This window comes from Cervus canadensis, chromosome 31 (assembly GCF_019320065.1).
Source record: "Cervus canadensis isolate Bull #8, Minnesota chromosome 31, ASM1932006v1, whole genome shotgun sequence".
In the NCBI taxonomy this organism is placed as follows: Eukaryota; Metazoa; Chordata; class Mammalia; order Artiodactyla; family Cervidae; genus Cervus; species Cervus canadensis.
Window position 1 is genome coordinate 18,644,443 of NC_057416.1, and position 17,243 is coordinate 18,661,685.

General features: G+C 35.3%; 1 protein-coding gene across 3 annotated transcripts in view; it reads right to left on the reverse strand.

Moving 5' to 3' along the window:
* The window catches only part of MICU3 (mitochondrial calcium uptake family member 3), a 77,018-nt gene that overhangs the window by 41,889 nt on the left and 17,886 nt on the right, over window positions 1–17,243 (reverse strand). For all 3 annotated transcript variants that reach the window (XM_043454278.1, XM_043454276.1, XM_043454277.1), the window contains exons 2-4: window positions 10,997–11,150; window positions 6,496–6,527; window positions 1,603–1,681 (exon numbers count right to left, since the gene is read on the reverse strand). In XM_043454278.1, coding sequence (XP_043310213.1) covers window positions 1,603–1,681; window positions 6,496–6,527; window positions 10,997–11,150 — 265 coding nt within the window. The remainder of the gene's footprint in view (window positions 1–1,602; window positions 1,682–6,495; window positions 6,528–10,996; window positions 11,151–17,243) is intronic.

The window sequence follows — 17,243 nt, forward strand, 5'->3', positions numbered from 1 at the left end:
CCTGTTACTCCAGGTGTATTCTTGACTTCTTACTTTTGCATTCCAGTCCCCTGTAATGAAAAGGACATCTGTTTTGGGTGTTAGTTCTAAAAGGTCTTGTATGTCTTCATAGAACCGTTCAACTTCAGCTCCTTCAGCATTACTGATTGGGGCATAGGCCTGGATTACCGTGATATTGAATGGTTTGCCTTGGAAAAGAACAGAGAGCATTCTGTCGTTTTTGAGACTGCATTCAAGTACTGCATTTCGGACTCTTTTGTTGACCATGATGGCTACTCCATTTCTTTTAAGGGATTCCTGCCCACAGTAGTAGATATACGGTCATCTGAGTTAAATTCACCCATTCCAGTCCATTTTAGTTCGCTGATTCCTAGATTATGACTTGCCTAAACCTATACCTTCCAAATTTAAGCCTCCCTTTAACTAAAAAGAATTTCCTTCTTCCATCCATTTATCTTTCTTAGATTATATTTGATCCAATTTTATTTTCCCATGAGAGGTATTAAGGAAATACTTTTTACATTCACCAATTTACCCCATTCTTCTGAGCTTTGAACTTTCTTGATCCTATCATTCCACTCTAAAATTTGAATGGCAATCTTAACACAACTTCCAGAAAAAAATTTCTAAGAACTTTAGATATCATAGCCCAGACTTCACAAATATATATAAACCCTAGTTATGAAAAGCCTACAATTAAAGATAAGATGTCTGCTCCATCTAGAGTCCATGAGATCTAGGTATAAGCAATTTGAATTTCTAATTCTACTTAGATAAACAAATATGAATTATAACTATTCTTTTAAAGTATTTATCTTCATGTTAAATATATTATTTTCAAACCAATATTGGTTAAAAGTGATAAAAAAGAAAAAGGTAAGTTTATACAATTGCTTTATATTTTTATTTTGTATATTCTTATATTTGAATATAAAAATATATATTTCTAAGAAACATTCCTTTCTAAGATTAAAGAGATTACATTGATCAGTTTCTACTATAAATATTTATAAAAAGTTCACTGTAAAAGAAAATTGTAGTAACAGCTATATAATTTGACTGCAAGGACATACATGAATTAACCAGTTAACATATATATAGATGTGGGTAATACAGTAAGTTGAAACAACTGGATTTTGCTGTGAGTTTTGTCTTAAAAAAATGCTCAAATTATACAGCCAAAAGATATATCCAATAAGCTTTTCATACTGATTAAATTTAAGAAAATCTGGAAGTAAATGGAAAGAAGAAAAAATAGATATTTGGAAATCAGTATTTCTGAAAAATGCTTTCCTTAGGTAAATATAATGTATACTTCTCAATATGGTTAAAAAGGTTTTTTTTAAACTGTCAAAGTTCACTTTGTTGGAAGATATGAATAATGTATCATAAATAAAGTAACATAAAAACCACCCTTAACCTCACTACCAAGAAACATTCATTATTAATATTTTGGTGGTTTTCGTTTTAGTTTTTTTCTCTCTGTACACAGACACATATATAACTGCAAAATTATTTAAGCATGAGGGAAATGTGCATGTATAAATAGTATAAACAATACAGTGTCAGTACTAAAATACATAAATACTAAAGTTAACTTACCTTTTTCTTTAAGATTTCGAAATAGCTTTGATGATCCTTTCCAAACTGGTGGTGTTTCTGATAGCATTTGATTTAATTCCTGTTACATAAAGTATCATTATACTGATTAACAGGTAAGCCACTTATTTATAAAATAGACCAAAAATATTTAAATGCCTATGCAAAAAACATTCTCTGCTTAGAAGACCTCAGATAATGGGTGTATTTATACTACTTTCTCTGTGGTCCATTCAACAGTAAAACACAATATTTGACCAAAAGTGCAAAAGTAAAAATGAGTGATAAAGATGCTACATTAAATTCAATTAGAGCTACCAAAATTTTCAGATAAATGTATTAACTGGAGATATATAGGGCTTCCTAGGTGGCGCCAGTGGTAACGAATCCACCTGCCAACGCAGGAGCTGTAAAAGGTGCAGGTTTGACTGCTGGGTAGGGAAGCTGCCCTGGAGTAGGGAATGGCAATGCACGTCTTGCCTGGAAAATCCCATGGACAGAGGAGCCTGGCTGGCTACAGTCCACGGGGTTGCAAAGAGTTGGACACGACTGAGCACCAGCACCACCACATATACATATTATATGTGTGTATATATGATAATCTAATTAAGATAAAACGGTGAATTTAAGTTCTGGGGCCAGTTAGAAAAGGATGGTTCCATGGAAGCCATAAAAAATGGTGTATGCCTAATGCAGGTCAGATAGGATCAGCAGGTTTCACATACTGTCTTTTCTGTAGCCCATTTGGATTTAGGCAATTCTGGGGTTGATGAAGCAACTGGGCAACAGATTATACTGGGAAAGAATGAAGAGTATTTTATAGTTACTTAAAGAATGACATCAGATGAAGTGAGAAAACAGGTTATTGAGTTATTACGGTCACTGTTGCAATTTTTTCCTAATTTTAACCTAAATATTCAGTAAAGAATACACACTCCAATAGCTGATTAGTCAGTTGTTTTTTTTTTTTTAAACCAAGCAGAAGCGGGACTATTTTGGAACATTTAAACATTTGACTCATTGCTCAGATACCAAAACAATCTTTCATTTGTTGTGCTTACTTGTGTTAAGGGCAACTAAGTGAAAATGATAAATAGGTTAATTGTGAAAAATTATTAAAGGATTTGGTGAGATAACTTGAAATAATTTGAAATTTAAAAAAAATTAGTCTGCTAAGTAACACACTGAAAAAAAACAAACAAACACTAGGAAGTGCTTCTTTTCCAGATCTGATTTTTGCTACTCAAAAGTGTGGTTCCCTAAAGGCCCTGGCATCATTACCTTGCCAGACAGCTTGTTAGAAATGCACAATCTCAGATCCCATCCCAGACCTACCGAACCAGAATCTACTTTTAACAAGATCTATGAATGACTTTTATGTACACTCAAGTTTGAGAAGCACTTTAGATCAATCCTTTCCGATGTGTGTGCTAAATCACTTCAGTCGTGTCCAATTCTTTGTGACCCTGTGGACCATAGCCCATGTATATCAAAATGCTGTCCATGGGATTCTCAGGCAAGAATACGGGAGTGGGTTGCTGTGCCCTCCTCCAAGGGATCTTCCCCCCTTTCCCGATGTAGTTGTACCTTAAAAAGCCCTGTGACATTTATAAACTATCTTTCTCATTACAGAGCTGTGTTAGCAGACAAATAGGGAATCTCCGGGATGCCAAAAGCAGGAGAGGTGTTTTTAGGGGATTTGTAGAGGCCCTGAAGTCCATCTGTGAGCCCTTGCTCTCACTTCCGCATGGCAGGTAACAGATGCCACCAGTGCTGAGCACTGCTGACTAGGACAGGAGTGGCACGGAGGTCAGGATTCACAATGACTAATGATGTTTAATGTCTAAGCAACAGTCAATTCATAAAGATTTCTGTTAAAACAGGAGATTAAAAAGTATTTTGAGTACACTTTTTACACTTTCATTTATACTGTCTCTATTATATTGATATTACTTCTCTTTCTCCCTTTTAACTCTTTTCATGTATTAAACTCCATTTCTTCTACTCAGCAAAAATTTAAGACCAAAAATTCAGAGCCACCTTCTATTTGAGTTCCCTCTATGTGCTTAGCATTGGGCTAATACACACTTCATTTAATTCTAAAAATTAATTCTCATTATGCATATATTACTGAGTCTTAAAGAAGATAAGTAACTCACTCAGGATCACACAATTAGTCAATGACTGGCCAGATCCTTACTCACTCTAAGCAGTTTATTTTTGTAATAATTTAGTTCTGTCTGGTCTAGATTATCCAACTGACACACTGATCTTTCATGTCAATTTTAGGGACTTTTAAATTTTATTAAAATTTGTATTTCCACTCAGGCTCGGACTCTCTCTCCCCACTCCCAGTGCCTATCTTAGTCTCTTAAAGGCAGTAGTATTGAAGACAGAGAATTTGATTGGCTTTTGTCCCTGGTTTCTGGGGGCAAGACTCCACATCCTTAGACCACACCAACGTTTATGCTAAGGAGAAGAATCAGGATGGGAGCTGACCTTCAAAAACGCCTTGTGACTCAAGGGTTGGGGGTGTGAGCTAGCCTGACCTTTGGGGAGGGGGGGGGGAGAAGGAACGGAGATTGAATTCATTTGTGTGGTCAATGATTTGGTCAATCACAGCTATGCAATGAAACTCCCAATAAAAGCTCTGGACACCAAGCTCAACAGAGCTTTCAGGTTTGTAAACACATGGGTCTTCCTAGGATGGGGCCATACCCTGATCCCTCAGAGAGAGGGCACAGAAGCTGTGTTCAGAACCCTACTATACCTTGCTGCATGTGTCTATTTGGCTGGCCTTGATTTGTTCCCTTATAATGATAATTATAAATTGGAAATCTAAGTGTAGAATGTTTCTCAGTTCTATGAGTCTGTCTAACAAATTATTAAACTTGAGGGAAGTTGTGGGAACTATCTGAATTTGTAGCACTTGGTCAGAAGTGTGGGTGGTCTGGGATCCCTTGAAATGCAGCTGGCATCTGAAATGAGGGCAATCTTTTGGGGGATTGGGTCTTTAAATCTGTGGGGTCTGATGCTAACTCTGGATGGTCAGTATCAGAATGAAACTGCAGTACTGCAAGTAGGGACTAAATAAATATTTGCTGGATTGAATTCATTTACCTAGAATTATAGATGCCTTTTAAAGGATTTACACAATTTTCCTGAGTACAATTTTTTAAAGTAAATACTTAATATATATGTTATAGGAAAATTAGGAAGTGCAAAAAATAAAAACAGATTGTGATCCAGGGATTAACCACAATTAAAATTTTTATTTAATCTGACTTTAATTTCATTCTTTATTTTTGTCATTCTTGTTCTAAATATTGAATAATTTTCTATGTAAACTTTTGTAACTTACTCTTTGCACTTAATATATCATGATCATATTTTCCTGCCAAACATTCTTCATTTTCATTTTAATGGGTACACAGCAGTTCTGAAATGTAACTCTTTATATTCTTAAAAACTGTGAACCCAGAAGAGAGATTGCTTATGCGAATTATATTTAATGCGTGTGGAAATAGAAATGATACTTTTCTTACTGGTCACACCCCATAGCTTGTGGAATCTTAGTTTCCTGACCAGGGATTGAACCTGTGACCTCAGCAATGAAAGTGCTGAGTCCTAACCACATTGGTGGTTTAGACACTAAGTCATGTCCATCTCTTTGTGACCCCATGGATTTAGCCTGCCAGGCTCATCTGTCCATTGGATTTCCCAGGCAAGAATATCAGAGTGGGTTGCCATTTCCTCCTCCAGGAAATCTTCCTGACCCAGGGATCAAACCCAGGTCTCCTGCACTGCAGGTGGGTTCTTTACCAACTGAGCCCCCAAGAAGCCCCCTAACCACTGTGCCACCAGGGAATTCCCAAGAAATGATATATTTTTAAAACACAAAAATACATAAGCACATATTCTATTATCTCTCAGAGTGATGATGTCATCACTCATCAGGAAGCCTCTGGGAAACTCCATTGTACCCTTGTGAGAGAATGAGAGTAACAGAACAAGCAACTTCTCAGTATTATTATGAAAATAGTCTTGACTTTATGGATGCCCCCAAAAGGTCTTTGCATGTTAAGAAAAATCAGTTTATATTACTTTGCAATGTGCTGTTTTATTCAACCCTATGTTTTTTAGGCCTATTCATGTTGATAAACATAGGTCTTATGTATTACTCATTTTAGCTCCTTTGTCTTTCATATGCCTACTTCACATTCTTTTATTAATCTTCTACTAATTAACATTTATATTGTTTCTAATTTTTTCAGGACTCCTGGTATAAGTATGCAAATGTTTCTCTTATAAACATATCTAGAAGTAGAATTTCTGATACGCATAAGATATTGCCAAATTTCTCTCAAAAGAGAAAATACCAACTTACATTCTCACCTGGTTCCTCCTTTCTATCCTTGATAATTACTGGTATTGTTAGATTTCTGGAAGCTGACTACCTGATGGGTGTAAAACAGTATCATATAATTGGTTTAATTTGCATATCCCTGATTACTAGTGAGATTTGCATATCCCTGGTTACATACATTTATTGGCCTCTCTGGCTATGTTCATCCATTATTTTCTTATTGATTATCTTTCTTATATTGATTTACAGGAGTTCTATATAAGATACTTAGCCTTTTCTGTTAATAGGTTGCAAGCATATTCTCCCACATGTCATACCTCTTTTAAGATTGTTGACATTGTCTTTTGTGTGCCAAAATTTTCAATATTTAATTTAGCAAAATTTGCCAATAATCTCCGTTGAGTTTAGCTTTATGTATATTTATATATGTACATATCACAATGTATGTATGCATCATAAATATATATACACACATATATATACACATTTAATTGTGTGCATGAATATGTATACCAAGAGCTTTAACTTACCTGTTTGGAAAGTGACTTCCATGTTTTAGCAACTATAAAAAACAAACATAAAAAAGTGGATAATAAATACTTCATGTAATGTATACAAAAATCTAGTAACCATCTACATCATAACTCATGACACTGACTTTTATATCTAAAAGGCAAAGTTTTTTTTAACCTTAAGATGTGGACCTGTGTAAGTTATACATTTGTATTTGTCTCATGTACTATAAACTATTCATAATAAATAATATCAGTGGAGTAGAAAACATATTTTCCATAATCATCATCTCACTTTGGGGATTTCTGAATTTACAAAGTAAATTAACTTACCCCAAGTTAAATGTCCTAGGGCTAAAAACACAAATAATGATATTCATTAAATGTTGTTAGATGATGTTAGAATATAAAATAATAGAGAAATTATAATTTTAAGGTGTTACCCGTGATCTCTGCTGTGTTAGTATCTCGGATTATAATTTGAAGGTTGGGTTTCTCTACAGTGAATGGGAAGGACAGGGCAAAGATAAAAAGAGATGAAGGAGAGAACAGGCGATGTTCTAGGAAGACTTGGCCTGTTTTCCACTCTTCTCTGAGAATGTTACAGTTGAATAAAATACCAGAGGTCATTTTCTCTTTCTGATTTCTCACATCCCTGAAGACCTCAAACACTATACATCTCATAGTATTAAAACAAGTGCAGTCAACAGTGCTGTTTCTTTGCTCAGATTTGAATACTGTGACTATACAATGCCTGTCCAAGAATTATCTCCAGGTCTGGATGTGATTAAGCCCTATAATACAGCTGTATTCAATTTAGTTCAGTTCAGTTGCTCAGTCGTGTCCGACTCTTTGCAACCCCATGAATTGCAGCACGCCAGGCCTCCCTGTCCATCACCAACTCCCGGAGTTTACTCAAACTCATGTCCATCGAGTTGGTGATGCCATCCAGCCATCTCATCCTCTGTCGTCCCCTTCTCCTCCTGCCCCTGATCCCTCCTAGCATCAGGGTCTTTTCAAATGAGTCAACTCTTCGCATGAGATGGCAAAAGTATTGGAATTTCAGCTTCAGCGTCAGTCCTTCCAATGAACACCCAGGGCTGATCTCCTTTAGGATGGACTGGTTGCATCTTCTTGCAGTCCAAGGGACTCTCAAGAGTCTTCTCCAACACCACAGTTCAAAACCATCAATTTTTCAGCGCTCAGCTTTCTTCACACTCCAACTCTCACATCCATACATGACCACTGGAAAAACCATAGCCTTGACTAGATGGACCTTTGTTGGCAAAGTAATATCTCTGCTTTTTAATACGCTATCTAGGTTGGTCATAACTTTCCTTCCAAGGAGTAAGTGTCTTTTAATTTCATGGCTGCAGTCACCATCTGCAGTGATTTTGGAGCCCAAAAAAATAAAGTCTGACACTGTTTCCACTGTCTCCCCATCTATTTCCCATGAAATGATGGGACCAGATGCCATGATCTTAGTTTTCTGAATGTTGAGCTTAGTAAATATTAACTATTTCAGCTACAGCACAATAATGACAAGCAATAATTTTTCTCCATGGTCATGTGGGTTTTTCTATATAATTAACCATTGTTAATGTAAATAATATATCAAATTCAAGATTATAAGATAGATATTTCTTGCTATGCAATTTTCTCTTTTAAGCAATGTAATAAGTCATTTTAAGATCACGAGGGAAGAACTATATTCTAAAATTTAGCAAACTGATTTCTATGAAGATAGTTTTCTTCTCTATGTAGTAACAACATCCTTTCTTTACCTGAGATAGTTAATATGGAACCCTGTAATCAAGTGATTAAAATCACAGGTCTATAAGGTAGACTTCAGCATTTAACCTTAATTATAATACTTTATACATTCATTTGATAGACATCTTCCTTTATATAGTGAACATAACAATGCAAATAATTTTATTATTCTGTTGCTTTTGAAATATAGCAGTAAAAAAGGAAGAAAAATAAATGGTACAAAAGTACATGCATATGCTCTTATGCAATGTTCAGAAGGCATTTATCAAAGAGGAAGTTAGACACTCTTGAGTTTTGTAGGGTTTATGAGATTTCCAGGGTAAATTATTCACAAAAGACATATTCATTCTGCCGGATATGTCACCATGTTCAGTATTACTGACTTTTTTAAAAATAAAACTAAAGAGCCTTTAAGATTGTTCTTCAAAGGATTTTCTGATTTTCTAAATTCTTTATTTCAAATGAAGTTACTGCATACATAAGGTAAAGAGAGACTTCATTCTTTTGGATATATTTTATTTCTTGGGCTATAGGTTCATTATATTTTTAATACATTTATGTAAGTCTGAACTTTTTAAACAATAAATTCTTTAAAATTAAAAAATACTTGAAGCTACATGAAAATAATTACTTATTTTAGTTCTAGATGGAAAATTTACCTTTTAGGTTCTTTTAAGTAGGTAAAATAAGAAATTTTCTTGACTTCAAACACAAAGTTATAATCAGTGATCTGATGTATATCTCAATTAACATTTATTTGAATTACAATTATTAAGCAAATGTTTACATGGCATAGCATTTTCCTGTTGATATTGCCATAAAGTTACGGATTTTAAAAAATAATGGTTCTGAATTCAAGTGATAATGATGATGATAACATTGTCACCTAGCAAAGCTTATTCAGTGCCTACTGTATACTGGTATTACACTAAACATAAGTGATATCATTCATCCTCAAAAAACCTCCCAAGACTTTTTGTTACTTTCATTTTTATAAATGAAGAAACAGAAGACTAAATAATTTACTCAGGTTCTCAAAGCTCATAAAAATTGCCAAGGTCTAAATACAAGTTTGTCTAATTTTAATATGCTACTTTGGTATATATATGATTTAATATTCTGTCTCTGAAGCATATTTTCTTTTTTGAGGTAAATATTTCTTTTTAAAGCCCTATACTTTAAAAAAAGGTTTTTGCAAATATCTTGATCTTCACAGTTATCATTTTTAATTACATCTTAGAAGTACTGATTAGATATTAACTGAAGTTGACAGAGAAGGAAAAATATCGTATGACATATGACATGTCTTATATGTGGAATCTAAAAAGAAATGATACAAATGAACTACTTACAAAATAAAAAGAGAGTCACAGACTTAGGGAATGAACTTATGGTTGCCAATACACACTGTTGTTCTGTTTAAAATGGATAACCAACAAGGTCCTATGTGTTGCACATGGAACTCTGTTCAATGTTATATGTCAGCCTGGATGGGAGGGGAGTTTGGGGGAGAATGGATACATGTCTATGTATGGCTGAGGCCCTTTACTGTCCACCCCATCACAGCATTGTGAATCGGTTATACCCCAATACAAAATACAAAATTAATTAATTAATTAAATTAAAAAAATAAACTGATGTTAATTTGAGTTTCTTGCTTAAAGAAAACAACTGACAGTATTTGTTGTCAATAATAACATCTGAGACTTCAAGTGAAAATTAAAATTTTGGAAAGCTTGTATACACCATGCATCTGACAGCTTTCCAACAAGCAAAGACTTTTCTGATTAGATTCTGATGGTATTAGTGAGTGTGATTTTTAAAAAATATTGTACAATGAAATATGGCAACATTTGACAGATCGGTGTAATTTAATGAACCAATATTTTCCAGCTGATAGTACAAAATTATATCAATATAAAGCAAAATGAGCCATTCAAAAATGCAATGTAGGTCAATGGATTTTAACAAAACAGATGACAAAAATTCAGAGTCCACATTGCAAGTAAACTTTAAGAAACTACCAGCAGCCAAGTATTGATATAATACCAAAGAAGAATATCTATGATTATTTGAAAAGGCTTTTGTAATACCCTTCCCTTTTCCTCCTTCTGTATCTGTTAGGCAGATTTTGTCCATATGTCAATACTTTCTGAAAACAAACACTGCAACAAATTGAACACAAAGGCAGATATGAGAATCCAGATGTCTTCTATTAAGTCAGACATTACAGTGATTTTGTAAGAAAGTATATAATGCCAAAAAGTTTGAGAACCACTGCCCTAACACATGGAAGGGTGAGAAACAATCAGTCTACATTTACACTGCAGGAGCCATGACAATATTCAGAAGAGATACAGGAAGAATTCTTGTCCAAGTCTAACTGCAAAATCAGTCCTCCACGTTTTTCTGTCCAGGCTGGATATAAGAACTGATTTGGCAGAATAAGAACCTTTATCAAGAATATTAAAAATAAGGTGGGTGTTTATTCTGATGTACTGAGAAAGAGGGAACAAATGAAAATTTCTGAAAAGAGAAAAGATACCAGTAGGGGTTTATAAGAAGTATTAGTCTGGTAACATCGTATCTTTTGATACACAGTATCAAAACATCAAAGCATAGTATTGTTTGAAGTACCACATTACTTGGTTAGTTGTTTCGAAAAACTTACACTGCTCCACAATTTTAAAAAATAGAGATAAGAAAAAATGTTATATGTTGAGATAAACTTGAGAAATATACTTACTTTTGGGCTCGTCTGTTGTAACAGCCAAAATAAAATCATACGGAGTCATGAACAACTGCCCTTCACATTCTATAGAAGCAAACAAACGAAATCGCCTTTCCCGAGATGTAGCATAGAGGTCCAGGTCTTCGACTTCCGTTCTGCCAACAGCAACCTGAAGTTAAGAAAGCAAATTAAGTCTGGACTGTGTGAAGTGACACCTCCTTCTAGAAGATACATGTCTTCAATTATGTTGATAGGGAATTAACAGAGCAAAAGAAAAAAGGTGAAAATACATAACCATAAACAAATATCCACATGAATAAAATGAATTAATGTTCAAAGGATCCTACTATGATTATCATTCAGATTCTGAAGACTTTACACTGGCTCTTTGAAGGACTTGTGATTTCTTTCTTTAGCTTCAGTCTCGGAGAACATTAAATTTCTGAGCTAGTAGTTTCTTCAGAAGGAACACCAACACTTGCTGAATGCCTACTATGTACTCTCTATATAGGCCTACTTATTTAATTAGAACTCTTTTTACTGTAGTCTATTAATTTTCTAAAAGAAGAAAAGGAAACCCTGATAGGCTGTTCTTGGCAACCATTAAGGAAACCATTTAGTGGTAGAGTTTAGATTTGTGCTGAAGTTGCTAACTCTAGATCACTATGGTAGAGTTACCACCAATGATCACTCTGAATTCTACCCAAGGTTAAGATAAGCAGAATGAGGAGTGTGTATGGGGAGAAGGGAATCTCTTTTGTTTTCCTTAATTTTAAAATCTTTCCTTGTAGATAAATAATTTCTATTTATTTTCTTTGAACTGTAACAAAATTTTTAATGCTTTTTTTCCTGATTCCAAAAGCAATGCATAGTTACTGTATATAATTCAGAAGACAGAATTGAAAAACTTATAGATATAATTGTTTATGGTTTTTTTGACAAAAAATCAGGGTTATACTATACTGTCTGGTTATCTGATTCTTTTTACTAATTAATATATCATTTTTCCATGTGACTAAATAGTCCAGTAGACCATTTTTAGTAACTATGCAATATTTCATAGTAAATGTTTGTTGCTTAAATTAATTAATTAATTAATTCCACATGGTTGAATATTTAGGTAATTCATAGTATTTCACTACTATAAAACAATGTTATTAATATAATGGCCAGCCTTGAAAATATTTAGATATATCTATAAATAGTTCCTTGGGATTAATTCCTGGGAGTAAACTTGATTGGTCAAACACAGTCATTTCATACACATTATCAAGATGCTTCCAGGAAGCTTATGGCAATTTACATGGTTAATAACAATAAAAAATTATACCTTTGAACATTTCACACAAAACATTTTATATCAGAAAAAATTCTTATTTAGGATGACAAACTTAATCTCCTTATTGCCTCTTCTAAGTCATTATGCAAACTGTGTACAAACTTAAAATTATTTAAACATCTACTATTTTGAGAAGTTGTATCAAAACAGACCATAAGAACTTTCAGTAAGAAAACTACATTTTATATTTCTAAGTTACACCTTATTAAATGAAAAGCCAGGCAAATTATTAATCTTTTTTCTACTACTCTGAAGACTAAGACTTTTTAAAACATAATGGAAATAGTCAAATAAAATTTTTTTTGATGCCTTTTTTAAATGGCTTGTATAACAGGTAGAATCTAGTCTCAGCTCTTAAAGAATACATGATCTACATAGGTGGACAAAACGCTAGCTGGAGGGACAAAAGGTACAAACATGGAAAAGAGTAACTCAGAGTAAGAGAAGAAAAGCACAATAGACTGAGGTTATTAAGAAGGCTTTAAGAAGACTTCCCTAGTGGCTAGGACGGTAAAGAGTCTGCCTGCATTGTGGGAGACCAGGATTTGATCCCTGAGTTGGGAAGATCGCATGGAGAGCACAGCAACCCACTCCAGTACTCTTGCCTGGAGAATCCCACGGACAGAGGAGCCTGGCAGGCTATAGTCTATGGGGTCGCAAGAGTAGGACACGACTGAGCAACTAAGCGCACATGGGTACATGGGTAAGGAGTCACTCAATCACTCAAGGTCAATAATGAGCAATAATTTCCCTGAATGCTCCTCAGGGATCCATCTACCGTCTTAAGTCCCTTCTACACCTATATCTCAGGGGCTTTCTCTTCCTCGCTGGGCAGGGAAACCAATCTTGTCTGTGACCATAGTTTACTCTCCTGTTTTCTTCTTGCTAAGCCATTTCCTTGGGCCAAGGTGGCCCCCGTCAACCATGACTCATCTCCAGTGAATTTCCTGGAGGACCACTTGATGTGGGGCACTCACTGCTTCTGCACCATAATCTGAAGTCATGCTTCACTCCAACACCCGGAACCACAATTTTTGCCTATTTCCTGTGACCTAATATGCACTTTATGTGTGACTTCTGCCCTTACCTGCTACCATTACTGCTCACGGGGTGCCTGTTGCTTTCTCATCAAACTATCCCTCCTTAGGCCTGGTCCCAGCACACCAAGCCTGCTTGATTGCTGCAGCTGGCAATTTGATCTACCTATGAACTAGTGCTGACGACTCCTCCTTTTCCTTAACTTCTACCAACAATCAATTAACAAAGCCTGTTGTTCTCCCTCTAATTTCTCACATCCACCCACTGCTGCACCTTTGTTTAAGCAATCACTCCTGCTGCTGCTGCTAAGTCACTTCAGTCGTGTCCGACTCTGTGCGACCCCGTAGACGGCAGCCCACCAGGCTCTGCTGTCCCTGGGATTCTCCAGGCAAGAACACTGGAGTGGGTTGCCATTTCCTTCTTCAATGCACAAAAGTGAAAAGTGAAAAGTGAAGTCGTGTCCGACTCTTCGCGAGCCCATGGACTGCAGCCTACCAGGTTCCTCCATCCATGGGATTTTCCAGGCAAGAGTGCTGGAGTGGGTGACATTGCCTTCTCTGAAGCAATCACTACTTTCCTAAGATTTTAGTCATGGCCTGTGGTTTTCGCCTCTTTTCCATCCTATGTTGAAAGAAAGAAAAAAAACACACAGAACTGTGGAACAATTTGTATTCTTTAAACACAAGAAACAGTTTCAGAAGAAATCTGAGTTAAACGTTTTCATTAAAACATCACTGTATGTATGAGTTCTACCTCTTGTTGCCTTAGCAAAAGTACCTGTCATTTTTTATAATGGCACTAGGTGCCTACTGGTCTATTTATCACCTTAAAAGAAGGTGTGGGGAGGAGTTTGGAAATGGTTTGTGCCCCTAGACAAATACACATATTTATAAATATATATTTACATCCCTAACAGGGCTATATATATATACACATATATTTGGTATACATATATATATGGCATATATATATATATATATCCTAAAGGGGGAGAATATGATTTACATATAAAAAAGATAACCAGAGCCTGAGTGCTTAAAAGGGCCTCCAGCTACTGCAGTTGTGTAGGTTCCTCCATCACCTCTGCTCAATTTAGTGTGATAAATCACATGGTGTAAATATACACATTGTTGTTCAGTCACTAAGTTGTGTCCAACTCTGCCACCCCATGGACTGCAGTACGACAGGGTTCCCTGTCCTTCACCATCTCCTGGAGCTTGCTCCAAACTCATGTCCATTGAGTCGGTGATGCCATCCAACCATCTCATCCTCTGCCTCCCCCTTCTCCTCCTGCCCTCAATCTTTCCAAGCATCAGGATCTTTTCCAATGAGTCACTTCTTGGCATCAGGTGGCCAAAGTATTAGAGTTTCAGCTTCAGCATCAGTCCTTCCAATGAATATTCAGAGTTGATTTCCTCTAGGATTGCCTGGTTGGATCTCCTTGCAGTCCAAGGGACTCTCAAGAGTCTTCTCCAACACCACAATTTAAAAGCAACAATTATTTGTCATTCAGCCTTCCTTATGGTCCAACTCTCACATCTGTACATGACTACTGGAAAAACCACAGCTTTGACTAGATGGACCTTTGATGGCAAAGTGATGTCTCTGCTTTTTAATACTCTGTCTAGGTTTGTCATAGCTTTTCTTCCAAAGAGCAAATGTCTTTTAATTTCATGGCTGCAGTCACCATCTGCAGTGATTTTGGAGCCCAATAAAATAAAATCTGTCACTGTTTTCACTTTTTCCCCATCTTTTTGCCGTGAAGTTGGCACTGCTCAAATGAACCACAGATTGGTAGTAAGTAAAAGACAATTTTCTCATGCGATCACAGTAAACCGGCCTGATCCTAGAGCATTCTAGTTATCATTAGCTGGTAGGACTGGGCTCATCTGGCTGGAGGATCTGATGGGACAGAGAGCAAAACAGAAAATCAATACTTGGGTCGGTTTTTATACTTTCTGTTCACTTCCACTGACTGATTTGTCTCTTCATACTCAAGTACCATAATGCTTTAATTGCTATAGCTTTTGATTATGTTTTTGACTTTAGGTAAAGCAAAGCTCCATATGACTGTCAATCTTTTAAAAATATTTTTGCTGACTGCTATGCAATTTCTTCTTCTATGTGAGCTTTGAAATTAATCTATCAGGTTCTATTTTTAAAATTCCATCGATACTTTGGGAGTACACTGAGTTTTGGTGCAATTTAGGATGACTTGACTATAACAAAAAAGAAGCAGATTCACAGATACAGGGAACAAACTAGTGGTTACCAGTGGGGAGAGAGAGGGAAGGCACAGTATAGAGGCGGTGGAGTGTGAGATACAAACTCTTGGATGTAAGATAAGTTACAAGGATGCACAATACAATACAACATAGGGAATACAGCCAATATTTTGCTATAACAGTAAATGGAGTGTAACCTTTAAAAATTGTATAAAAAATTTAAATTTTTTTTCAAAATTGCCTTTTCATTTTACAGCTGCTAGGAAATTGCATTTTACACTTTTTATGAAATTATTTCATGGGATTTGCTTAACATTCTCTTCAAGTTTGCTGAAAATGTTTAGGGAATCTTCTTTCTAGCTCTAAAAAAACATGCTATCTTTTATTTTACTGAGAAATTGTAAAACATTCTACATTCGAGTTCTACAATCTCAGTGTTGTTACTTACAAAAATAGAATGTATACATGTGTATATATATATATGCGGAAATAAAATTTTCAAACATACCTGTAAAATAAGTCATAATTTAGTCATAAAAATAAATAACGATCATTTTCAGGTAACTGTGGATCCTCTAAGTCATGCCAACATAAGACAAGTAGTTTAAGAAATGGTAGAAATGATAAAAGTTACATTTTAAAATTACCTCAATTTCCCAAAAGAAATTAAAAAATACTGTGTCAATGCAATTATTTTCTCTGGAATTTCCAAGCTCAGACCTTTGCAACTAGTACTTGGATGTTACTTCTTAAGGTACTGAAATGAGGGCCTTCAGGCCACATCATTATCCTTCCTGTGAATAACAGAAAGCAAAGGTTCACTGCCAAGGCACCGGCTCATGTTACTTCAGGTCAGCAATTCGAAAATTTACTCTGTAGTAAGGTCTGGTTTTCCCAGGGAGGCAAGATTAAATGCCAGATAAAGGATTCACTACTTAACAATTAGAGAAAATGATGCCTACAAGCTGATAATACCCTAAAGAGGTAACTTGAAACAATTATATCAATTATCTAAACACCACATAATGCATTACCTTTTAGCAGCTGAGAAAAGGAGACCCGAGAACAAAGGATGGAAGAAGGAAAAATAAAAACCATTTGTACTGAGCAAAATTATTTCAATTACTCATGCTTAGTAGTTTATTTTTTAAATGTTTTATTAAATAGAATCACTACTAATTTTTTAAAGTAAACAATGTTTAAAGCATGCATTTGACTTCATATAGGATGCTGATCATTCGGTTGAGGCCCTACCTGATATTGGCAACTGTAGCAACATTTTTATAAAACATTAAAGAGCAAATACCATTTGAATTTAGATCTTTATTTTATATTTTCTGGGCAAGAATCTTATGAGATGCGCATGAGATTCTATTCACGTTTATTTTTATTCTAGCTAAAAAGATGTTCATGGAAGTACTACATTTGGCTTTCTCAAATGGCTTCAGGCTGATTTAAAAGCTTCTAAGAAGATAAAAGGGGTAACATTTTCTTTGCTTGTTGGGTGGTCGAAAGGTTAAACATCAAAATTCTCAGTGTGGGAAAATCCCAAAGTCCTCTAAGAGAAATCTTTTGCTGCTTGGTAAACGTGTCCATTTGGAAATACACACAACTGAAGATCAATCAAGAAGCACTTCCCTGGCAGAGATCACATTGGGAA